Source organism: Cryptotermes secundus, unplaced genomic scaffold (assembly GCF_002891405.2).
Source record: "Cryptotermes secundus unplaced genomic scaffold, Csec_1.0 scaffold1031, whole genome shotgun sequence".
Lineage (NCBI taxonomy): Eukaryota > Metazoa > Arthropoda > Insecta > Blattodea > Kalotermitidae > Cryptotermes > Cryptotermes secundus.
The window spans coordinates 748,906-775,656 of record NW_019718628.1 but is presented as its reverse complement, the minus strand read 5'-3'; the positions used below and the strand labels follow the sequence as shown (position 1 = coordinate 775,656).

The window sequence follows — 26,751 nt, the reverse complement described above, 5'->3', positions numbered from 1 at the left end:
CCAAGTGGGAGTTGTGGTGGACAAAGTGGCGCTGGGGTGGGTTTCCTCCGAGTACTTCGATTTCCCCTGCCAATCTTCATTCCACTAAATTCTCTATCATCATAATGACCTGGGGCTGGCTACAATAGGCCAATCAGTGACCGCCGTGCCGAGTGGATCCAGTTGGACTCCACCCCCCACTAAGCGAATAAAAAAGAAATAAAGGGCCTCTTCTACGTAATGCAGCCTGGTTCTGGCTTGGGTAGATTTTTTTTTAATCTTGCAGACGCCCGGGTTAGCCGTCGTTTTTGTATTTTCGCATAAGATTGCTTCTATTGTAATTTCAGAAACGTAAATATTTTAAATTAAATTGTAAGAATATTAATCCAGCTCCAGTTTAGAATTTATTCTGTTCCATTTCTTACAAACGACGTTTTTAGAAATAGTCGCATGAGTTTTCTTTGTTGATTGATTGAATGATTTGGGGGGAATCAGATGAAATGCACGTAAACTATGGCGCCTTGCAATCCAAATTGTAATTCTCACATCAACTTTTAGGGTAAACATCGAATACCAAATTTAGTGGAAGTTGGTTTGGTAGTTTCGGTGATGACAAATGCAGATGGAATGTGACGAAGTCTGATTGTCTTGTATCTCCTGATGCGTTCCATGTTAATTTGTAAGCCAATTGGTCTTTTCGTTCAAAGTACGTCGAAATTATTCTCGCTCTGATTATGACACTAAACAGTAGATATAGATTTTCTTGCACGCCTCTGTGGTCTAGTGGAGAGTTCCTGGCTACAAATCCAAAGGTCCCGGGTTCAATTTCAAGCGCTACGAGATTTTCCGAGAAGTAGTGGGTCTGAAACGGAGTCCACTCAGCCTCGTGACGGTAACTGAGGAACTCTTTCAAGGAAATAGCAGCTCCGGTCTAGAAAACCGAAATTAACGGCCTTGAGGATTCGTTGCGCTGACCACGCGACACCCTCTATCCGCTAAAGTTGGCACTGACTTCGCCGACAAGCGGCGGTCGCTCGTTCGGTGTACTTCGCTTGCGGACTACTGGCCACGGAATTTGTTTTTCCCATCAAATATAAATGAGGCGGGATAGCGCAATCGCTATAGCGACTAGCTACTCGTTGGACGGAGTCCGATTCCCGGTGGGGCAAGAATTTTCACTTCTCCATGCCGTTCAGACCGGCTCCGAGGTCCACCCAATCTCCCATCCAATGGGTACCGGAACCTCTTTCCCCGGGGGTAAAGCGGCAAGGTCGTGAAGCTGACCACTCACCTCAAAGTAGAGTTGAGGTCAAGAGAAAGTGGGTCTATACAGCCACTCCCCTATACGCCTTCATGGCGTTGTGCTTACTTGGAGAAGTACAGGGACAGCTTTACCTTTACCTTTTACATCAAATGTATATCTTGTTGGAAAATAATTATTGCAAATGTGCCATGTGACAGCTCCAGATCTACGTGTAATATGCGTTTGTGTTGTAAAGGAAGCCCTGATTTCATGATAGGGGATTTATTGAAAGTGTACATAACCTATTTCCGTTTGGTATGTCGAATCTGGGCTTCAGAATTTGTGTAGATTTAATTTTGGTTCGAATCGGTGAAATTTGCATCCCTCCTTGTATGAACGTGATGTTGTACTTTGTAAGATTTGAATAGAAAGGTCTGATTGCGCAAGAATGTATTTTCCAAATGGTGCACATTTAACAAAATGCATCCTTCCGGGAAAATGTCGAGATATTGTACCTCGATTAGGCCCATGCCGCTTCCATTCGAAGCCATACAGCGCGAGGTACTGTAGCGCCGTGAAATGAACCTCAGAGTAACAATGCATCCCTTCAAACAGCCATGTTTTCATTATCTACGTTTAGCGCCCACACAGCACCGCAATCCAGGATCAAAAATACAACGGAATATACTCGTATTTAATGGCGGATACGTGTGCCTCTGAAACGTCGGTATACTTTCAATGTACTTTCTGTTAGAGACTGAATCGAACGCAGGGTCAGTGTGGCTGGGAGGATTAGGTAAATTGACTCGATTCCGCCATCTTCCGGCTTTTAGCATACTCTGTCTTCTGGGGCAGTAAAGGGCGGCGGGCGCGTGAGATCGACAACCTTGCCATCTGTGAGCCGATTGTGTACAGAAAATGTGGGAGCTTCGACGTCTCACAGCCCTACGGACCTTCACGGCCTGTTACAGGGATAGCTTTAACTTTTTTTACCTGTGTTATTAGCAGATTGCAGTGTCATTGTACTGTGGCGTTTGATAATACTTCTACTACAGGGGTGTAGCACAAGGTCTGAAACATGAAATAGATGCAAGAAGTCTTATTTTTAAATTGATTGTTCTGTCTGCTGTAAACGATTAAACTATTGTTCTAAAAATTCTGATTTAGGCTTGGGCTGGGTTGATGAAGTAGACGGAAATACATTGCATTCTCTTCCCAAACAGAGGTTTCTGTGATGTGTGAACAGTAAGAGGATGCGTGTAAAGATATGAGACTCTAATTGATGCATTTAGACACCTCGAGAGCTCTGAAATTGACTTCATATTTCCACTATTGTCAAATATTGATTTGTGTGATGCCATGAAAGGTGAAAAACGTGTGCAGTTTGGTCGATTTGGAGCCATTAATCACTGAATGTGCAAGGCCATTTCATTGGTTACTGTTGATACTGGAGATCATCGAAATCATCACATTCCCCGAGGAGAGGAAAAAATCATTGAATATTTTCAGTACTGGGCGAAATAATAACTTAGAATGCGTCATTAGCCAAGCGTCTGTAAGGTCTCTGCCATGGAAACTGCTTAGTTTAGTCAGTTTAATTCATATTATCATTGGCGCTTTTTAAAATTATAAGCAGATATTCCGAATCACGGTCGAGCGGTCTAAGGTATGTACTGTCTTCACTCACTCAGAAGCCGGGATCGTGAGTTCGAATCCCACATAAGTCATGGATGTTTGGTAGCTAAGTGTATGTGTCTGTTCTATGTTTATTTTGTCCTGTGTTTAGGTAGAGACCTTGCGACGAGCTGATCACTCGTCCAAGGAGTCCTACCGTCTGTAAAATGATCATATACTTGTAACTGAAAAACCAGAGGCCAGGGCCCAATGAGGCTGTTATGCCAGTCGAAAAAAATCATATCATGACCCAAAGACACGGCGTTAAAGTTTTCATAGTTTATGTTCCTTGGTGTTCACATTCTGGGACGCTGGGAAATAGGCAAATCTAAAAGACGTGGACGTAGACTCGTTTAATTAAGAAGTATCTAGCAGCGGCGGTGTCTTTGTTGTTAACTGGGTACTGTAATTCATGTTCAAGTCTTGACCGTACAAGACAGAATATGAATATGTACATTACGAACGCAGTATACATTGCTTGCAACGCGTGATAAGTAGGCCGTAGTGTAAAGATGTCGGATGTGTGGATTCATTTATGTCGAAAACATCGCGTCAGAGGAGAATAGGGACAAAACTTAAGATAGAATGTAACTTTAATAATAGCGTGATCGATATAGCGACTGGCTACGGGCTGGACAACTGAGAGATCGGAGTTCGAGTTCCTGTAGGGTTAAGAATTTTCTGTTCTTCACGTCGTCCAGACGGCTCTGGGGTCCACCCAACCTCCTATACAATGGGGACAGGGAGCTCTTTCCCTGGGGGTAAAGCGGCAGGGGCGTGAAGCTCACCAACTAGTACCGAGGTCAAGAAAATGTGGATCTATATATCCACTCCCCATACGCCTTCATGGCGTAGTGCTTAATTAGTTAAGCACAGGGACAGCTACCTTTAGCTTTCTACGATTTGGGTAAGATCCGTGTATATCAGTTGGTGTATTTATTACATATGTGCAGAAGGAGCGATATAATGGCGAGCATTTAGCTTAAACATAAACGGTTGTGCGAGCGGCCTACAGAGCCCCTAAGCCTTGTACACACCTGGTGTATAATCAGTGTGTGTCGGGTCTTGGAGGACTGTAGTTATGTTTGAAATTAATTTGGGGAGTACGTCTTTTTGGTTATTTTAAATGGAACTCGGAATACAATTTAGAGGGTAGAAAGTAACGGACAGAGGCGTGTGGGAAACCTTGTTTATTGGGGGTAGTTTCTGCTAAATAAAAACAGTGGTACAGTACAACGTATATTTTGGGTGAAAAGTGAGACCGACAGCTTTACCCTTAGTGTTACTTGAACCCCTCAACATGTGCACCTTGCGTTTCTCATACCCTTTGGCATTTGTGTGATCTTGCCCTTTGACTGTTCTCATACTCCGTACCATGTTGTGGTAGCGCAGGAAACAGCTGCATGGGATCACCAATGAGAGTTCTACTCTCATGTGAATCCGGTTGCGCGCGTTCGTTCGTTACGCGTTGTGCTATTGGTCGGAATCTGGCGCGCCCATTTGTCATTGATGTATCGGCCTCGAGTGCATCCCAGCTAACGTGCTGCAGGGTCGGCAGTGCAGCTCTCCGTAGACCTTTTCGAGGTTCAAGAGGAGTGCGTTCAACATTTTGGAATTTCGTTATATGGCAGGGAAGTTGGGGATTTTAGTTTTTCGACGTCAGGGATGTTGTGGCATGTAGTCCAGTAGAATTTCATACACTTTTGGAGGAATATACGGACTCCATCTTCAGCAGCGAAGAACAAGCCAAGGAAGAAAGCAGCAAGACGCAGCGCACACGTTAGGGTGTTTATCTTGATAAGCCTCTCCTAGAATCCATGGATAGATGGAAGGGAATGTTGTTTTGATGTCTTCTCGACTTTGACCTTATTGAAACATATGATTTCAGTTCTCTTGGTAGATCTTCATATGAAATGCGACAGTTCGTTTTGCCTTTTCCGTCCGTATCGGTTTCTGAACCACCTATGACGGATTTCTTCTGAAATGAGTAATTTTATTTTAGATATTCATGGGATAAAATGGTTTAAATGTCAGTACAACAAAAGGTTTTGATTCTTCATATCTTTCCCTGATATCACGGCGTGGGATATACGCTTAGTGCTAAAATTACGTTATTGGATTCTTGTATTTAGTAGGTAATAGTGTCTAGACTCCGTTTAGCTGTCAAAAATTGACTTATTGATAAATTGAATCGAGAAGAAAGTGCCAAACACTTGAGTCACTGGTGTAAACACGTGAATTTAATATGGAAAGCAAATAAAATTATGTTCAATTCGCTTCGCACATTACGTCTACATAAACAGGTTATGTGACAGACGCCTGTCGCAGTCTGTACTTTAAATAGTACCTTATGTATTTAGAACCCCGCCAGGCTTTAAATGTAGAAGTACGTATGTTAAATACTCGTATATGATGATCATTAAAACCTCGGCGCCTCTGTGGTTACATCTGCGACATTCCGTCCTGTAGCATATTGCCTCAACCAACAACGCTGCTGCGTTCCCCGAATTACTTAGTAGGACAGTAATTCAAGTGAGAGATCTTCCATTTAAGGGAGGCTTAGACTGAGTACTGCGTTCAGGTGTAAGGCAAGAGAGCCGCAGAGTAAATTTAAAATAGGAGCATTTGGTACATGGTCGGTTGCCTTTCGAAATTGCAAAACTTCGACATTAGCCGAAGTCGTAATACCGTATTTACGCATGTATAGGCCGCAGCACAATTTTCAGACAAATTATAGAAAAAATAATTTTCTTGGAATATTATTTCAGGAGTATTACACCCTGTATTACTAATTATGAATATATTTTTTTTAAATGAAGTGTGATTTCGAATATTTCGCGTATAAGCCGCACCCGTTTACCTCTTGAATTTTTGGCAAAAAATGTGCGGCCTATACATGCGTAAATACGGCATTTGGATGGGCGTTTCCTAGACTCATGCTACTTGTAAATTTAATTACCCGAGGCCTTAGCCGGCAGTTTAAATTTCCTAAGCTGCGGATCCCTGATTCTTCTTATTGTAATTGAAGGATGCAGATCTTTGTGCCCTCCGAGCTGTTTTGGACCAGTCGGCATCTGAAGGGAGACATGCATCTTTTCGGGCTGAAGGGCTGCAGGCACTCAGCAACTTCCAGAGATGTGAGTTCGGACATGTCACAGCATCACTCCGATAATAAGTTATAAATCTCCAACTTAATAACTGTTTCGGCCTTCAGGACAGTTTGGTCAAGGCCACCAATTTACAGAAGTCATAGTTTGCGGATTAATAGAAAGTATATACATTTACGTCATACTTTGTCGCGTTAATAGTGAACCCATGTTGTGTGCAGTAACTCAATAGTGCTAGTATATAGATCTCCAGAGCAAAGTGATAACGGCGTTTTCTGTTGGTGTGGTTGGAGCAGGACCGCCTCTGTGGTCTAGTGGTCAGAGTTCCTGGCTACAGATCCAGAGGTCCGGGTTCGATTCCCGACGCTACCAGATTTTCTGAGAAGTAATGGGTCTGGAACGGGGTCCACTCAGCCTCTTTAGGACAATTGAGGAGCTATATCAAGGAAGTAGCGGCTCCGGTCTAGAAAACCGAAATTAACGACTGTGGGCATTCGTTGCGCTCACCACGCGACACCCTCTATCCGCTAAAGTTGGCACTAACTTCGCAGACAAGCGGCGCTCGCTCGGTCGGTATAGTTCGCTTGTGGACTAAAATCACGGGGTTTATTTTTGAGGGTGGAGCAGCGTGAAGAGGAAACTCCTGGCACCTTAAGTTCCAAACCGTTAAACACGCACGGGGAAAGGATTTGCGTCTGTTTTACCTGAGCTTGACATCAAACTCCGCTTGTGATGTTGGAACAATATATATATCGTCTTAGGGTCTCCTTATCCTGGAATGCAGTTGGAGCCCAATAAACCATCTGAAATATCCTCTGGTACAACCTTAGCGGTTACAATAGTTAGTCGGAAAACATTCTACAAGTTCAACCCATCTCCACCCCACTAAAGTCGTGAAGAGCGGCTGCGGCCAACTTATGGCAGCTAAAAATCTTTGCTCCTTCCTCGGATCGAGAAGATAGAGACCCTATCTTTTGCGAACATACTTTTGAAACACGCTGTGACCGATGTTACAAATTCAGCAGTAGTTTTCCTGCCTCGATGGATGCAAAACTTTTGTTTTCTTCCCGCTACACTCCTACTGTCGGCCTGGAACATCATTTCCTTGAAAACTTCTTTGAAGTGTCCTTCGCTATTCTCTAAATCGACAGTTTCCAAATTTTCTAAAAGGCCGGCAATATGCCTCTCCCTTTCGCTCTGTTTCCCTCCGTAGAAGACTCAACTCTTGCCATGCATATTTCTGTATTTTGTGGCTAATGTTCAAAGTTCGACAATTTACCTCCTTTTTCTGGCAGGCGGAAACATTGATGTTCTTTCCCTTCGTCGACATAGCATTTCGGATATGAGTGCTGGACGCACACAGCCCCCGAAATTTACGATTTTCTAGGTTCTGACCCGTGACCACTTGGGTCTTCGCAAAGTGCCTTACTGGGCTGACGAATGCCAATTTATGAAGCAATACTCCAATGGAACGAATGTGTTTCTGGACCTTATAAGTACAGTTAAATAAGAGAACTGTGATATCACAGAAAACGTTAGCTGAACGACTGGCTACGGGCTGGAGGACGGAGGAGTCGGGAGTTCAAGTCCCGCGTGAGGCAAGAATCTTCACTTCTCCATGTCGTCCAGACCGCCTCTGGGGTCCACCCAACCTCCTATATAGTGGGTACCGGGCGCTCTTTCCTCGGTGGTAAAGCGGCCGGGGCCTGTCGCTGACCACACCTCCAGCTAATGCTGAGGTGAAGAAAATGAGGATCTATGCATCCACTCCCCCATACGCCTTCGTGGCATAATGCTTAATTAGTTAAGCACAGGGACAGCTTTACCTTTACCTCCAGATCATTTTCTTTGTTATGCAGACCTACTTTGGTTAAAATGTGTTATCTGGTGACAGGCACGCGCTTGCAGAGAGCTACTCCTATTTTCACTGGTAATTAATCTCATTTGAACGTCTGTGACATGCTTAGATAGCCTTTTCTGCTGTCTTATAAATTTCATTCGTAAAGAAATATCTGATTTATTCTAAGTGGGAACTGTCCTGTAAAATGTATGTCATCGGTCTTCACGATAAACAGGCTGTTACCGTTTCCAAGATAGTTTAACGCGGCGACAGATTACTAGCTACTAGTTACTGCTAGCGTCTACTTGCCCTGAAACTGGGATTTCAAGTAGTGCATCCTAAAACTGGGAAGAGTATAGTAGATCAGTTGGTAAACTTGTTGGCTTTAGATCTGTATGGTGCTATGACCTGTTATATTTCTCGTGCAGTGGTATACGGGGCACGCGGTAGCATAGTTGGCTGAGGCACAATGCTACAAACCTCAAGGTCGTGAGTTCGAATGCCGATGAGGTCATTAGATTCTTCGATTGACTTAATCATTCCAGCCGCACTATGACCCTGGGGTCGACTCAGCCTCTAACACAAATAAATAACCAGAAATCTTACTGAGGGCAAAAGGCGGCCGGCCAGCGCGTAAGGCTGACAACCTCACCGCCATCTGTGAGCCGATTGTCTAGAAAATTGTGGGAACCTCGACGTCTCACAAATCTGTGGGCCGTCACGGCCTGTTACAGGGATAGCTTTACCGTGGTATACCAAATTACAAAACATAAGTTCAGATGCTGGCCTGCGTGGTTCAGTGCAGTTATAAGGATAAGCATATGTTTGCTTCTTGAGTCTTAGGTCATCCAATTTCCTTGTAAACTGACCGATAGGCCAAATAGACGGTGTGTGGTGCTTTCTGCTTATCAGTTTCCTCGCAGTATGTCGTCCCTATGGTTCAGGTTGATAGAAGATGGCTCGCAGGCCAGAGCTGGCCCGTCAACAAAAACGGCACGTGCCTGCATATTAACAGTTTACTAAAGCATGTTAGAACTGTTTCCCTTTGCAGGTACATCGTAAATATAATATGATTTATCATAAGGTTAAAAAATGTCGAGAACGCTTTTGGATTGTTCTCATTCATTCTCACTCCACTCGGAACTACAGTAATTACAGCGATATCGCCGAACTTTACAGATCAATAGTACACTCTAAGTCTTCTCAGTCTTGACTACTTGTATCCTAGCAACGGATTGCAACACAGTAGTTATACGAGTCTCACACATGAAGTCGTCTTCGCACTGCCCAATTCCCTTCTTGCCATTCTGCCAACTTGCTAACCCCGAAGACTCGGCTGAATTGTAATGCTAGCTGCTGGAAGTCCTCGTTATATAACCTCGGGGCGGACCAACAGAAAACACGGCTTCCTCTGTTGCGTGTTGATTCACTGCTGCCGAGATGCGTTTACCGCACAGTTGCCTAGCAACGAGCGCGGCGCAGTCCAGACAGAACGCCGCTTGCAACACATATTCTTTTGTTGGCGTGACGTCACAGCGTACGTGATGGGTCCCTCTGCTGCGTGTGTACGGGCCATTACCTAGCAACGTCTGTTTCTCTCCCTCCACAGTTGTTGCTTGCAGCAAATACGCCATAGTACGATTGATGATTTAGAAAGAATCGGAAGGAAGCGATCGTGACCTACTTAAGGTACTATCCCAGCATTTGACTGGAGGGATGAGGAAAAGCACAGTGGACCTCAGTTAAGATAGTGTTCGACCGAGTTTCGAACTGAACACCTCTCGAATTGAAGTCTAGAGCGTTACTGCTACACCAACCAGCTGGCTGGCCTGACTTCGTGTCACTGTATAAGAAAACTTAGGCTGAAGTGTTTCATTGCCTTTTCATGATTGCTCAAAGTATGTATCTTGTTTCAGGCTTGTGCGGTACGTTAGATTGAATGTGTTTCCGAACTGCAAGCACCTGAGAAGTACCGTAGTGCCTCTTCTCGCGCCTGTGTAAGAAAGTGTCTCCATTTCGGATCATTGTTAGGCTTTGAGAAAGAGAAATCTTATGGCATTCAGAAAAGTTTATGGTACTTATTTGTTGGGCTGAATATTTGATCACGATCAAATAAAGTCATGCATTCCTCTTGGTGTTGTGATCCATTGTGTTCATTAATTTGAACGAACTTTTAAACGAACCAAAGTATCGGCTACTTAGAAGTCCAAAATCACTCCTTCAAGTTATGGAACTACCAGGCCTGTACAAGTGCATGAAGAGGAGTACTGTCCTGTTCATAGTTTCTGGCTTCACGAGTATGGTGGAGTTATGACAAGGTTCCTAGATAAAAAAGGTAAAGCTATCCCTTTAACAGACCGTGGAGGCCCATCAGGTTGTTAGATGTTGAGGCTCCCACATTTTCTACACAGTCGGGTCACAGATGGCGATAAGGTTGTCAGCCTTACACGCCGGCCCCCCGTTACCCCCAGAAGATTCCTGGTTCTCATTTCTGTTAGAGGCTGAGTCGACCCTAGGGCCATGGTGCGGTTGGAAGGATTACAAGGTTCCTAGAAGGCATGTCAGTACGAAGCTTATCTAATTTATATTTCTTCCAAAATAGAAATCATAATCATTAGACAAGAGTGTCGTAGGCAAAATCATCTTAGAACTAGAATTCCCGGAATTTATGTTCAGTGTGGCAGTAGAGGTAGTTTACATAATTAAAACTATGCGTGATTGGCCAGTTTGTACATTGATCGCGTTTGGTATTTAATTACTAGGTAGGACTGGAATTAAATGCGACACTTCCGCTGCTAGTCTGTGCTGATGATGTGAATCTGCTGGGTGATAATGTAGATACCATAAAGAAAAACACACAGACTTTAATGAACTCTATTAAGGAGGTTGGTCTAGAAGTAAACGCAGAGAAAACTGAAACGACAGTCCAGAACCTTTTGTTTTTTCATTTTCTGTCCAAAAACATAAAAATTAGAATATAGGAAATTATAATTTTGCCTGTGGTTCTGTATGGGTATGAAACTTAGTCTAACGTCAAGGGAGGAACATAGACCGAGAGTGTTTGAGAACAGTGTGTTGAGGAGAATATTTGGACCGAAGAGAGATGAAGTGACAGGAGGTTTTAGAAAACTGCATATTGAGGAGCTTCTTAACTTGTACTCTTCTCAGTATAATTAAAACAATCAAATGCAGGGAGATGGGCAGGGCATGTAGCACGAATTGGGAGAATAGGCATGCATATAGGATATTGGTCAGAGTTCCTGCGTACAGATCCAGAGGCCAGGGTTCGATTCCCGGCGCCACAAGGTTTTCATGGAAGTAGTGGGACCGGAACAGTGTCCACTCAGCGTCGTGAGGATAATTAAAGGAAATAGCGGCTCCGGTCTATAAAACCGAGATTAACGGCCGTGGGAATCCGTTGCGCTAACCACACAACACCCTCTATCCGCTAAAGTTGCAGTAACTTCGCCGACAAGCTGCGGTCGCTCGGTCGGTATAATATGCGTGCGGGCTGCAGGCCACGGAGTATAGGATATTGGTGGGAAAGCCAGATGGAAATTAATCACTGGGAAGACAAAGACATAGGTGGGTGGATAACATTAAAATGGTTGGTGTGGTATGGACTGGATTGATCTGGCTCAGGATTGGGACCAAGGGAGGATTTTTGTGAACATGGCAATGAACCTTCTGCTTCCACAAAATGTTGGAAAATTCTTGAGTAGCTGCAGAACTGGCGGTTTCTGAAGACGTGCTCATCTCCATGGAGTTCGTTGGTATCTAATTGGAAACGGTCCCTATCTTTGTACATAACTTTTTGAAACGTAGGGTTGCTGTGTATGTGTCTTGGTACGCCCAGTGGAACCAAGCTGTCTCGTTGCCTGTTTCCGGGTGACAACGCGTGGAATGCATGGCATTGATAGAAAGTCAATTTTGACATGGGAAACAAGTTTCGATGGGTCGAACCTGCCTTTCTTAGCACATCGTAAGGCTGTGGTTCCTCGGCAGAGAAGCCGTCAGATGAAGGGCACTAATGCTTCTTGCAGTTTGACATCCCCAAGTTGTCTTCGGGCTATTAGCAAGAAGTAAAGAAGAAAGCTTCTGACACTTCACTTCAGCTGAAATGGTATTGAAAGGCGACTCGTGTGCGTGTTAGTGTTTATTCATTTGGTTTTCAGTGAAGGCACCGAGGAAATCAGTAAATCGAACTAATGTAAACACCCTAGTGTGCAGGTTCCTTGTAACACCGTCATTTACACGTCAAGACACAGCAGCCTGGAGAGATGTGGAAAGTAACTTCGCCTTACGACGAGCTGATCACCCATCCAAGGAGTCCTACCGTCCGTAAAACATGATCAGCGGAACTTTGAAATCGGCCCTGTGCTCCGAAGTGGGAGCGAGAGGAGAAAGTAAACAGGCCTCCCGATAATTGGGACCAGAAATTAGTTGCAGTATACGAGTATGGGCCAAACCTATAGGATTATTTCTTGTGTTACCATTCTTGTTGCGTTCTGGAGGCGAAAATGTTAGTGCTATTTTTTTTATTCGTTGTTCATCGATTTCTTTTTAGTCGTTGGTCATCGAAACAGTGATCTGAAAGAAGTGAGATATTTGGAATGTTCCAAAAACAAGCCGGAAGGTCGCGGATTTGATTCCCGAGGTCATTGGATTTTTCAGTCGACCTGATCCTTCCAGCCGCACTATGGCCCTGGGGTCGACTCAGCCTCTAACAGAAATGAGTACGAGAAATCTTCTGGGGGGTGAAGGGCAGCCGGCGTGTAAGACTGACAGCTTCACCGCCATCTATCGGCTGACTGTCTAGTAAATGTAGGAGCCTCGACGTCTCACATTTGTACGGCCCTCCACTGCCTGTTACAGGGGTAGCTTTACCCTAGCTTACCCTCGTCCCTTGTTTTCTTTCTCCAGGAATAAAAATCTTGTGGAATTCAGGAACTCAAGACAGTGCATTGCTGGCTGATTGTTAATCGTTTCAGAGGATTGGAATTGTATCAATCTTGCAGTTACGAAGCGTAAGATAATGGCGTTTTGTTGAGCTCTGCAGGCTACTGTAATAGAAGGAATAGCGTGATAAGTCCGTTGTCCCCATACTTGAAGCCTCACGCTGTCGGGAATGCTGGACAGGGTAGGTCATGGTCTGCTCTGTTCTATTATAGAACGGCGTAGGTCATGGTTTGCTGCTTTTAGCTCATGTCTTTGCCAACTCGAGCTACAAGCCAAGACACTCTGACTGTCAGAATGAAATAGTTATTATGAATTGACCACATTCTGTTCCTGTTCGTAATCGTAGAAGCGAAATGTGTACATTAGATTGTGAGAACACCTTCAAGTGGGTCAGCCATGCTGCCCTTCGGTGGCGATTGCGTTTCTGTTCACAGTAAAATGAATGGTTCCCCGCTTATTTTCGCCGTGCCTTACGTTTTCTTTTTTTGATATTGCACTAGGTGAGATAGATGGGGGCTTTCCAATATTTTTTGTTATTTAATGGTTTAGATAAGCGGAGCTTTCCGTCTTCGGAGAAACCATTACGAAGCAGTTGGTTGCGGCCGCTGTGCTGTGAAGTATTTTTATAGTTGTGTACGCAGAACAGGATTATAGACACCTGAATTATTGAGACACTGTAGAAGATTGGCACGTCAACAGTGAAGGTTTCCATTATTTTGTCTTTTTAATGCGCAGGTTACAACTTCTTGGGTTCATCGTTGATTGTGGAGCCGTCGGTGGCCGGCGGAGCTAAGAAGAGGTAAGTGTGTTATATTTAATTAGAAACTTTTCAAGTTCCTTTCTTTTTTGGAGGAGGGGTTAACACTGGGCACCGCCGTAATTCATTGGGTGTTCAGAATAAGATTTTTGTCTTCCCCTTATAATATTTAGGGGATTATGTACTTGGCAAAGTCATCGAGGTTTCAGTAATGCCAGTTTATCATTTACATAGAACGTTGTGTAAATTAAAGAAAGAACTGATTTCGTATTTCAGAGTGCTTCTTCAGAAATATAGTCAGTTAGTTGAGAAATTCCCGCCTTTTATGGGACCCCAAGGTTCAACGGGCCGCTAGTTATCCATGTCCCGAGCTGGATGAATTAAGTCAAACCCATCGAATTTCTAAATGACCCGTTCTTATATTATCCCCATAAACGCCTAGGTCTTCCATGTGGTCACTTCCCTACAGCGAAAACAGTAAGTGTAACCATATCTGTAAATGTAATTCGTTTAATGAGAAGAAACATGTCGAATTCGAACCCTTCTCTGTTGCACTCGGTCCTAGGTGTGACTTCATTCGAATAACTTAGTTTCTCAAACGGCTTCAACCGCGGAACCATTCTAGCCTCGCTAGTTAACGGAACGCCGAACCGTAACTAAAGATCCGAAGAAACATGGCATTGGACAGGGTGTCTCTATAAGGCAAAGTCATAAAACTGAATATTAACCCTAACATAACAGTTCTAGCTCGTTAAGTTATCCTCGAGCGTATTTAGTTAAGCTCCACACCATGAAGACGTATGGGGAGTGGAGGTATGGCTCCACTGTTAAATTGGTACTGGACAATGGGTGGTCAGCTACACGCCTATGCCGCTTCACCTGGTAACTCATGGATAGGCCGGGTGGGCTTCGCTGGTAATCTGGACTTTGAGGAAAAGAAAGTATTTTTTTCCTTCTCCGGAAATATAATTCATAACCTTTTTCCATCCAGCCCTTAGCACGTCGCTATACCAACCGAGCCAACTACACCTGATCTTAATAATTATTAATTTATAATTTATTCTGCCATCTGAACACACGAACCATTTAAACGGGGAAAAGGTAAGTTCTTTTAGAATGTGTTTAATTAATATTTGTTTCTGACGAAATGTTTTCAGAAATAAGTAACAGGTTTTTCATGTAGCGACTGTGATTAGCCGATCACAGTGGCGGACATGAACTCTGTTAACCCACTCAAACACTGGGGCCGTGGGTTCGAATCCCATTCGAGCCACGGACGTTTGCGTTTATTCTGTTTCTGTATTATCCTGTGTAGGTAGCGGCCTTGCGGCATGCTGATCGCCCGCCCAAGGAGTCCTACCGACTGTATGATTGGAGGCCAGGGTTCATCATGGACTGTAGGGTCCACACAGAGAGAGAGAGAACGACCCTGATTATCCTGTCTGTAGGAGGAAAATGTTGCGGAAAGTAACTGTTTCAGTTTCCTAGAGTTGCGTTGCGTTTCTCGTTGTGGAGTTCCATTGTCTCTGCGTTCGTTGTGTGAAAGTTAGTGGTCTAGAAAAGCCTGTGAAGCGAGTTAGCCATGTATGTGATCACAGCGCCATGCGGCGGGACGGTGTGTTAACGCGCTTAGGAAAGGGGGGGGGGTGCACAGATAGAGCCCCCATTCCTGCAGCACGTGGCACGGCTATAGTGTCGTCTCCTCTATGAGCAGCGACTGTTACGTAACCCGGAGTGAAACTGCTGGACTATGCCTAACAAATGGCTCTGCCAAGATGCTTCCACCCATCGCCTTGAAAAGTGATGTACTGTAATGTATGGTGTCCGTGCGTGCTTTTAGTCGGCATTCATTTACTTAGACGAATTAAAGGGCGGACAAATTCAAAAACTCTATGAGCAGCCGGCCTGCCCGTAATGCTGACAGCCTCACCGCCATCTGTGAGCCGATTGTCTAGACAAAACGTGGGAACCTCAACGTCTCACAACCCGACGGGTCTCCACGTCATGTTGCAGGGATGCCTTTACCTTTACCTTTTACATATGAGCAGGGGCGAGACATAATTATGCCCAAACTGATGACGCAATCAGTACGGTGGCATTAATCTTTAACCTTGATAGACTGGCTTGTCCCTAACAGCAGAGGAGTATCAACCATCCATAATATATAGAGTGCAGGCGGACTATACGGCGTCATATTATTACGGAATACGATAACTGTCATATTCGTTAATATAAGAAGCCCAAATCACTGCATGTACATAACATTTCAAAAGTTCATACCTCCTCTGACTTAACAGATACAAACTCCGTGCCCTGTAGTCCGGAAGTGAACTATACCGACCGAGCCACCGCCGCTTTTCGAAGCTAGTGCAAACTTTAGCGGATAGGGGGTGTCGCGTGGTCAGCGCAAGGGATCACCTCGGCCGTTAATCTCGGTTTTCTAGACCGGGGCCGCTATTTCGTTGAAACAGATCCCCAGTTATCCTCACGAGGCTGGGTTGACCCCGTTCCAGACCCACTACTCAGAATATCTGGTAGCGCCGGGAATCGAACCCGGGACCTCTGGCACTGTAGCCAGGAATTCTGACCACTAGACCACCGATTTAACAGATACTAATTTAAATACAAAACTGACATATGTACATGTTTATTTCCCATCACACCCTCCTTGTCTGCTAAATGCAAAGGATTTTTAAAAATGAATAATATTGACGTCACGTGCAGTTTACGTATCAGGCGTCGGCACAAAAATTGTTCCCACTGATAAGCGGGCCTCTTGCAGTTTTCAAGTCCTGGTGTATTTTAGTCCCTACTCCTTAAAATTCTAAGTGTTTTTAAGTTTCTTTTATATATTTGGGAGTTACAAAGGCAAATGAAGTATTGTGCGCTTAAGATGACTGTACTTTTCCCGAGAGTCTAGATAAATATTGTCCCACCTCGGTGCATTGCAAGAAAATTAAGTACGAGAAAGTTGGAACTAAATGCTGGACTTGATTCAGGCGTGAGTTAAGTGCCCTGTGTCTGGAAGATTAATTCGATATGCCAGTAGCAGCGTCTAACATTCGGTTTGAATCTGGCTAAAGGTGCACCCACGAACGCGCGCACGCATGCGAGTATAAGTATGTTTTACCGTTTTAGGCTGGGGCCACACGAGCGCACGAAGTACGTCCGTTGCAACGAACGTACTTTATGACGGACGTTGCTGAGGACACCACACAGTTGCAGAATGCGGTGCGTAGTTTTTTGTCTGCAATGGAGCCAGAAGAAAGCGTAGCATTCGCCTCTCTTGTTTATTTCTACAGCGGATGCATTTTGTGCGCTCGTGTGGCCTCAGCCTTAAACTTTGGGGACTCCCGTCTTGGCTGAACGTTGTGCATATGAGTCGCATTTTATTTTAATCAGTGCAGCAGCCCATTGAAATTCGACTGTTCATTATTTCTTTTGTGTCTTTATCCTCCGCCTCCCTTTCTTCCTTTTACTTTTATCTCGTTTCCTTTTTTCTTCCCGTTGAAACAGTTAATTAGGTTGCACTTTTGGTCTTCAGATGGCTTTTGAACACGCTGCAACCTGTGTATGTTAACATTATTACGGCTCGGAACAGTAGCATTCACGCGCACGCGGCCTTTCGGCGTTTGTAACGTGTATAACATATGCCGGGACACGGATTGTCCTGAGGTTTCCTTGATTTTCTTCAGTCTCCAGAAGAATGTTGGGATAGTGCCTTGAAATTGGCCCTAACCGTTCCCTTCTCCCCCTTTTCCGATTCATTATTATCGATTATTCTCCCATTCGACTCTGCAGGCCTGCAGTTTGAGTCGATATCCCTGTCAGATAAATACGTGGCGAATACACAGCACGCCTATTGCTTTCTTTTCATTTAAAGCAAACTATTATGATTTCAGAAGTGGTATTACTGTAGATACCCAAAACTGAATTACAGTATGGTGCCCATAATTCTCGCGCGCTTCGATTTTATAAAATATTGAATTAGTTTGCCTAAGAAAACCGAAATTAACGGCCTTGGGGATTCGTTGCGCTGACCACGCGACATACTCTGTCCGCCAAAGTTGGCACTAACTTCTCCGACCAGGGACGGTCGCTAGGTTGGTATAGTTCGCTTGCGGACTACAGGCCACGGAGTTAATTTTATTTTATCATGATGTAATTTTTCCCGACCAGTAGCAGGAATGAGATTTGCAGGCACACTAATGAATTTGGTGCTGTAGCCGATGCGATTTTAAAGTAGAAAACAATATACATCTCTTTGTGATCTGGAACATTCTGTTCTCAAAATATAGCGAATGTTATTGGTTATTGAAATATTAGTAAATGCACTTCTGTTCTAATAATATCCTAAACTTAAAGTTTAAATTTATTAACATGTTCCCCTAATGTTATTTATGCGTGCACGAGTACTTGAGTTTTATTATACACATTGCTCATGTGTTCAGGGATATTTTTGCAATTTGCAAGGCGACTTACAGTGTTGAGAAACTGATGGAGAATTTGGTGGATTGAAGATTGGCAGGGAAACCGAAGTACTCCGATAAAACCCGCCCCAGCGCCACTTTGTCCACCACAAATTCCACTTGATCAGACCCGGGATCGAACCCCGGCCGCCGCTGTGGGAAGCCAGCGACTAACCGCTTGAGCTATGGCGCGGCCACATCCCCACGCCCGTTAATCTCGGTTTTATAGACCGGACATAACAGACTAAACTGGTGGATATTAGGGGTTCATCTTATTTAAAAGGTGTTCGATTTACTGCGGGAAACAGAAGACGCTACCTCGGTAACAACGTAAGTAGTCTGTTAATGTTGAAGAGATTAGTTAATGCATTTCGTTTCCATTGCTTGTTCGTATGTTGGAATGTTTGTAATGTTGGCGGCGAACAACATATTCGTTGAATGGCTTGAAGAAGTGAAAACAAGCACAGACATTTGCAGAATGTAAGCATATAAAGACAGCTTTGAAGGTGTTAGAATGCGAGTTGTTGGCAGCCGACAGAGATGGTTGACATGTGTAGCCCACAGAACATAACTTCATTGAAAACTTGTTCCCCCCTCTCGCCCAAATATGAAAAAAAAAAAAGGAAGAATCCTTGCGTTAGAGCGCTCATGTTTCCCGGAAATACTGCTCATGAATGCTTAGTTCTTACATAGCAGTCGCGAGAATAGGAAGTGATGTTAGTGAGGAGGTCTTACCGGCACATCCTTCCCTATATGCGCTCTTCTTTATTTATATATATTTTTCCTGTAATGTAGTTGTACAGACTGACGAATCATAAATTGTAATTAATATATAGAGAAGAACTTGACAAGATTATTAACAAAATCGTGGTAAGTATAATGCGGATGCTTCATCTTATGAGCGTTTGGGCCTCTATAGGGCTTACCATTATTTTCCTGAAAGTACAACATTTAGGGGGACGGTCTCCATAAACTGCTACAGTCGTTTCGAGAAAATTGCAGTTTTGTGTTTTGGGGCCCTTGTGAATGGCCACTGTTTTCGAGCTGGAATGTATAATTTTTAGCGGCACAGACCCGTAATGGACAAATTCTTGAATACCGAATATGAATCGAATCCATTATGCGTTGAGGTGTTAGTGAGACGCATACCCATAGCAAACACAGGCAGACGGAATCTCAGAAATCACTTCTCTATATTCAGGCGGGCAGAAAACATGCAAATCCATCAGAATCTCGAGATCGAGTTCTCATATTTTGTCGCCTATTACAGAGGCTATATGACTGAAGCAGAAGCGTTACACGTCCTGTGACATTCAGTATTCAGTATAGAGGGGGTGGGTTTCCCCATGCACCGCCACTATTAGTCTATTGTACGTCCCCCTTTAATTTGTACTGTCGCCATACCCTACCGATACTGGTGCCCGCTATCTCCCCTTTCTGCCAGCGATGTCGGCCCTCTACTGGCAGTGGTACCCGATAACTCCCCTTTCTGCCAGCGAGGTCGGTCCACTATTGGCATTGGTACCCGATAACTTCCCCATCTACCGGAGGCATTGGAGACTACTTGGGCGGGAAACTTTTGCCTAATTTTCCCTTAAAAATTCCACGACCTCCGCCGGGTTTGAACCCGCATAACTTGAGTCATGAGGTGGGAACATTACCCCTAGACTACGGAGGCCGCTTTACTGTGACATAGGAGCCGTTTCTGTAACAATAGAGGGAATATCCGTAAACATTCTCACGGCAACGAATACAGGCAACAATGGAACTGCTGTTTCTATGCGGCGGCCGGTAAATACCCCATTTAACGTGACAGTACAAGGGAAATTGTTTTCTATGTGGTCCGCACCATGAAGACCCACGGAACAATAGGACGTCTGTTGCCAGGCAAAGAAACTGTAAACACGCATCCTTGGGGTCCCTGCAGAGGAGTTATCTTGACAATCGGCGCTACAAGTCAGTCAGTTTTTCGGTAGGAGATAGCCACAGGAAGTTCGTAGTAGAATTAGAAGTCGGCCTGTGAAGACTTAACATGTACTTTGAATATTTTATGTGTGATGTAGTGCAGTGATACATGGAGTGTGATAGTAATAGTTACATTGTTAAAATCCGTTACCAGGAAACGGATAGGGAAAACTTTGCAAGGGAATAGCTGTTGTTCAGATGTGTTACTTATTAACGACTAGTGTAAGGAGATATAGAAGACATATATGTGTTATAATTACAGTAATCTTGAAAATAGTATAATTAATTGTTGTTAAGACCTGTAAATTGTCAGTGAATCCAGTTACCAGTACGGACCCCGTCTACGGTCACTGATACTCGTGGCAGTACGAATTACCTTGACTACGCCACCTCTGAAACGACATAGTTTTTGCTGGATAGAGCATTGTTGGTTAGCCGGTCACGGTAGACGAGCGGTCTAAGGCATGCACTGCCTTTGCTCGCTCGGAAGCCGGGATCGTGGGTTCGAATCCCACTCAGGGCATGGATGTTTGTGTGCGTTTTTCTGTGTTTGTCTACAGGTAGAGGCCTTGCGACGAGCTGATCACTCGCCCAAGGAGTCCTACCGTACGTGTAAGATCTAGTAAACCGAAGTGAAACGGAGAGTTTCATGGAGGTAGGCCTAGGCCCAAATTGGGGCTGTAGCGCCACAGAAAAAAAGATCATTGTTGGTTACACTATACCAAACAACAATGGAATCCGACCGACCGGTGGGCTTGCCTTGTGGCATTTCTAGTAAAGAAGTTGTGACCTTTCCTGTTGGCCGTTATTCTGTGCGTTTTCTGTTTGCGGAACAAGTTCAAATTGAACTTCAGTAAACTTATCTGAATTAAGAGGTGAGATACCCGCTTCTCTGAAATTGTATGTAGTCGTTTGAGGCCCGCTTTCGGAACAGCCAATTATAAATGGATAATTCTTTTCATATCCACGGATTTTTTGTACACATGTTGCTGTTTGTTAAATGCAGTCTTTAAAACTGTTAGTCGAGATGTTGCAGTTGATGCGAACTGTGAGGTGGAATTGATACCATAATTATCCTCTTACTAATGCAGTACGAGTAATTATGTATGTACAGCGAATATGGCCTGCATGATTGCCCATCAGTAATAGTATGATTATATTCTAAAGGGTTCTGACAATTGTGTATGATACTCAGAATTACTGGGTCTTTGGACTTGTCCATCGTCCGGTATTCTAAAAACTGCAGAACACAACGTTTCGGGAACTGAATCTGCTTCCGTCCTCAGGTGGGGTGGAGGACACTCTGTGACTGAGGTTAGCTCTTTCTAAGGGACCCAACAGAGTAGGTGTCTCCCTTCCGTCGCCTGAAGACGGAAACATATCCAGTTTCCGAAACATTTTGTTCTGCAGTTTCTAGAATACCGGACGATGGACCCAGTAATTCTGACTAATAGTATGGGCCCATGCCTTGAAATGAAGCCATTCTTTAGAAGAAGAAGAATGAAGGGCCGTGCCGTTGCTGCTGTGGGGACATGCCTCATAGGGTACAGCAACGTTGGCGGAACAAATCTCAGTGACCGTAACTGAACACGGAGCCCAGAATTTCTTTCCACTCTCCCAGGAAGGGCCCCTTTGGCCCTAACATGCGCCCGGGGTTTTGGACGGTAGAAATACCGTTTCATCCACATTTTAGATATATGATTTAAGAAAGTTATACCGGGTGTCCGGATGAAAGGTATCAAAAATAAAAAATGTATATCTCGGAAACTAATTGTCATACACGTATCCGGTTTATGTCATCAGAAAGGAATTTCTTTTTTATACCCGGCTTACATTCGCCGCCACATTTCTGCCTCCATGTTAGGAATCACCTGGACAGAGAGATAGATGGCTGGGATATGAATTGGCAGAGGTGGACCAATCGCTGGGCCTCCTAGGTCGCCAGATTTAACCCCAATGGATTTTTTCTTGTCGGGTTATGTGAAGAATATTGTCTACCAGGTTAAGTTCAACGAGCTTCAACACCTGAAAGCCCGTACAAGGGACGCTGTGGCTACTTTAATAATTTTATTATTACTAAGAGCCAGCAACTGCTCTTGACTGAGAACTCTCTGGTAGCCTTACGGACGCGTTGTTGCAGCGGGTACAGTCATTCATTCATCTGTGGCTTTACAGCCCCCCTTTTTTTGGGGCCCTGACCTTTTCTTCAATTTCATAATCTTTCTTACGCAATCGGCAGGACTCCTTGGATGAATGATCAGCCCATCGCAAGGCCGCTACCTGCACACAGACATCCATGCCTTGAGTGGGATTCCAACCCACGATTCGTGCTTTCGATCGAGCGAAGACAGTTCATGCCTTAGACTGTGTGGCCAGTGTGTTCGGCGTCACAAATTATATAATGTGGCGTGCCGCCTAAAAGCCGGAATACCTGAGCGGGCGTCCATTGCTAGACAACGGCTCAGTAGCTGTTTCCCTTACAACAAGGAACAGTGAGTACCTCGTTACCTAGGCGGCAATTGTAAACACGTAAAAGCGACAACGCCTACATTGGCAGACGTTAGCACGGGAGTGAAAGCGAGAGCTACTGCAGTTCCCCCTTCAAGAAGGTGTCTTCTAGTCCGTCCGGCTGTAGAAGATAAGAGACAAAACGGAACACAGGACAGAGCAGATCAGAGAAGACGGAGCGGAGCTGAGATCAGAGACGTAGCCGGTACAGCCACGAACCAGAAAACGAAACGTGAGAGACGACGGACTAATCAGGTCGCATCGTCTGAAGGAAATGACTGTAATCGTAATTGTAAACGAATTATCCAATAAACAGCTTCACCTAATCCGCAATTTAGATTATTTGCCAGTGGTTAAGGTACTATGCTACAAGCCGGAAGGTCGCGGGTTCAAGTCCCTATGAGGTCATTGGATTTTTTTTTTCAGTTAACCTAATCCTTCCGGCCGCACTAGGCTCTAGGGTTTACTCAGCCTCTTAACAGAAATGAGTACCAGGAAATAATTTTCCTGGGGAGTGAAGCGCGTCTGACAACCTTACCGCCATCTTTGAGCCGATTGTCAAGGTAATGAGGGACCCTCAACGTCTCACAACCCTATGGCCTCTGTTACAGGGATAGCCTTACTTTACTCTTCACTTTTACCCCGGACACGTGACAGTATTAACCCACATAACACGGAACATGTTTGAAGAAAGCACAGCTTCTGATTTATGAATTCTTAATGTTTAAGCTTCATGTTTATTTATGGGGAATCACAAGCCGGAAGGTTTGTCTAAGCGTGACTCCATGGCTACGTAATGCATTTCATTATTTCAGCATGAAGAATAAAGCAACGTTTAGAGTCTGTTTATATTTTAAGCAGCTAGTCATTTGAAAAAAATGTGGGGCAGTATTGCGCAGTTGACGTATGCCTAATATTCCTCCGGAGAATTAACCGAATGTCTGATTTCCCCTTATTGAAATACGAGAATGCAGTTTCCTCCAATTCTGTGCATCTGTATCCCGGGATGACTTCGCTTCACACTTTTATGGCATGGGAAAAAAACACGAAATAAACAATGAAATGTACTTAGACAAATATCTCAGCAAATGTTACAGAAATAGAGACGAAATGTAACGTTTTGCTCTCCTTCTCGGAGACTAAAATGTCGCGTGTTCATAGCACCGTCACTTCCATTCTCACGTGCTAAGTAGGGTCACTGCTACAACACGTTTTAAGAATGTTGACTGCCCAGAATTCTCCTACCTTCCCCGACACGAGAGGGCGCACGCTTGCACACAAACACTCACACAGCTGCTGTTTCTTCGCGAGGCAGCCATGCAGTTGAATTCATATCACCGAGTGGGGCTACGCCGGCGAATAGTACGAAGGGCGCAAGATGCCACTTTCTAAGAACCTGAATTTAATGAAAAGAATAATTCATCGCTTCAGCTACTAGTCGAAATTTAATGGGTCAGAAAAGAGGTTAAAGTGTCCTGTTAATTTTTACATTGTTCATGGGGTTTAGCAAAAATGCACACAGAATATTAATGCATGAAGTTACAAGCACTGTATATGCCAAACTCCGTGGCTTTTAGTCCGCAAGCGAACTATACCTACCGAGCGACCGCCGCTTTTCGGCGAAGTTAGTGCCAACTTTCGCGTGGTCACCGCAACGGATTCCCACTGCCGTTAATCTCGTTTTTTTTCTAGACCGGAGCCACTACTTTTCCATTCAAGTAGCTCCTCAGTTATCCTCGCGAGGCTGACTGGACCCCGTTCCAGACCCACTACTTCTCAGATAATCTGGTAGCGCCGGGAATCGAAACCCGGGACCTCTGGATCTGTAGTCAGGAACTCTGACCACTAGACCGCAGAGGCGGTCTCCCTCTACACACACACACACACACACACACACACACACACACACACACACACACACACACACACATATATATATATTCCAGAGATATTTTTCAAGACATCGCCATATAAGAAAGCCTTCTATTGTTGGGCTACAGTTTATGTTAAATAAAACTCGGCCGATGAGCGAGTAGGTAAACAAGTAAGCAATAATAATTTCACTGAAGTTTGTCAGAGGGAGCACTGAAAGCATCATAGTTAGCCATAATTTATATAAACCTTGATCTTAACCACGATAGGGTTTATTTGGAGGCTGTTTGGCATTTGGAGATAACTGAGGGAAATGTTGTCTTCGCCAGAGGTCCCGGGTTAGATTCCCGGCGCAATAAGATTTTCTGGGAAGTAGTGGGTCTGAAACGGGGTTCAATCAGCCTCGTAAGTATAATTGAGTAGCTATTTCAAGGAAATAGCGGGTCCGGTCTAGAAAATTGAGATCAACAGCCGTGGGATCAGTTGCGCTGACCATGTGACACCCTCTATCCGCAAAAGTTGGCACTAAGCTCGCAGACAAGCGGCGGTCGTTCGGTCTGTATTGCTCGCTTGCTGACTACAGGCCACGGAGTTTATTTTGTTTTGTTTTTTGTTCTTATCCCACATCTCGTAACAGTGATCAGGATGATAGGGACTTAAATGTGTGGACAAAGCCGAGGTCATTTCGGGAAAATTGATCTGGGCTTTTAGTACATTTACTGCGGTTTGAATCACATATCCACAGTTGGATTTGTAGGCACATTGAGGACCCAGGGTAGCTCCTCGGGTATAGCGACTGGCTACGAAATGGACGTCCGAGGGGTAGGGGTTTCATTCCCTTCAGATGTTTTGTTTTTCCTCCACGGTGCGCATACCGGCTCTGGGATCCACGCGGCCTTCTATCCAGCGGGTACTGACGGCTGTTTCCCCGGGAGTTAAGCGGCCGGAGCATGAAGCTGACCACTTGCCTCCGTGTAGCGTTGAGGTTAAGAATGAAGTTACACCTCATGTCCCCCACACGTCTTCATGGCATTACATGTGCTTAATTACGTAAACACAAGGATAGCTTCAATTTACCTTTACCTTACTACTTTAAATTAAACAAACATTACAGTTTTGTTACACTTAAACTCAGGAATAAAAACATAGAACGTGAAATATTTTTCCTGTCTTCCTTCAGTGGCAAATCTTGAAAGACCTGTTCCAAAATGCTGTTTTGAGATATGGAAATCTGCATTAACCTTGAAATTACCTACGAAGGTTTCGTGCTGTGCTCAGCGGGAATGAAGCTGGACACCTGTCCTCTTTTTAGAATCACTTTCTTGGCGGAAGCTGCAGTGAATCCAGTTAATGTGTCCACTTTTGCCGGTCAGCTATCGCACATCGTGTATGTTGTTTGTGAACATGCCTCCGCACATGATCCAACACCCCTTGGGGGAGGGGTTTATCTTCCTATAGTGTTATACGCGCATGCTGGGAACCTTCGGCCACCTCTCATACCTACTTTAAGTGCGTTATCACTTCCCCGCATATTAAGTTCCCCTTGATCGTTTTCTAAGCGTTGGAAATTCTTGCTGAACTTTACAGATAGGAATTGAGTGTACTCCACACTGGACCAAATGCACAGCAGATTGTTATGATCTTTTCGCGCTCCAGATCGGTTTGGAGGCGGTTGGCGGGAGTGGATGCTGTTGGTACAACATTACGCAGTTTATCTTCAGGCTCTCCTTTGGTTAAGAGATGTAATCTCCCGCTGCAGATTGAACTGCAGTGTTCCGTAGTGTTTGTGAGGAGGAAAATTCGAGAAACCGGAAATTTGCACCTCTTGCCTGACGGTCAGATCGAAATCCATTTTCAGGAAGGATGCTTAGTAAGTCATTGAACTTAGCCGATAGTAGTTTTTATTTTTATCCAGTGTTTGAGTCATAGAAAGGAAACATTTCCTACCAAAGTATAGGACCAAGTCTGTCGGTACACAGTATAAAAAGGTAAAGCTATCCCTGTAACAGGACATGAAGGTCCATAGGGTTGTGAGACATCAGGGCTCCCATATTTTCTAGACAGTCTGCTCAAAGATGGCTGTAAGATTGTCAGCCTTACGCGCCGGCTGTCCTGGTACTCATTTCTGTTGGTTGAGTCTACCCCCAGAGCCATAATGCGGCTGAAAAGATTAGGTAAATTGAAAAAATCCACCTCATTTGGACTCGAACCCTCGAACTTCCGGTTTGTAGCATAATGTCTCAACCATGTACACTACCACGTACCCCCGGTACACAGTATTTGTTTTGTAATTGCTTAGGAGTGCGCCTGCCGTTATGTTATTGGACTACACGCTGTGCAGTTATGTTGGGTATGATGCCGCTCTGGCGCGGCGAACG

The 26,751-nt window shown here is 44.4% G+C and overlaps 1 protein-coding gene across 2 annotated transcripts in view; it reads left to right on the top strand.

The window, feature by feature from the left end:
- LOC111862558 (insulin-like growth factor 2 mRNA-binding protein 1) overlaps positions 1-26,751 on the top strand; it is a 197,484-nt gene that overhangs the window by 24,330 nt on the left and 146,403 nt on the right. For both annotated transcript variants that reach the window (XM_023848062.2, XM_023848053.2), the window contains exon 2: positions 13,538-13,601. In XM_023848062.2, coding sequence (XP_023703830.1) covers positions 13,538-13,601 — 64 coding nt within the window. The remainder of the gene's footprint in view (positions 1-13,537; positions 13,602-26,751) is intronic.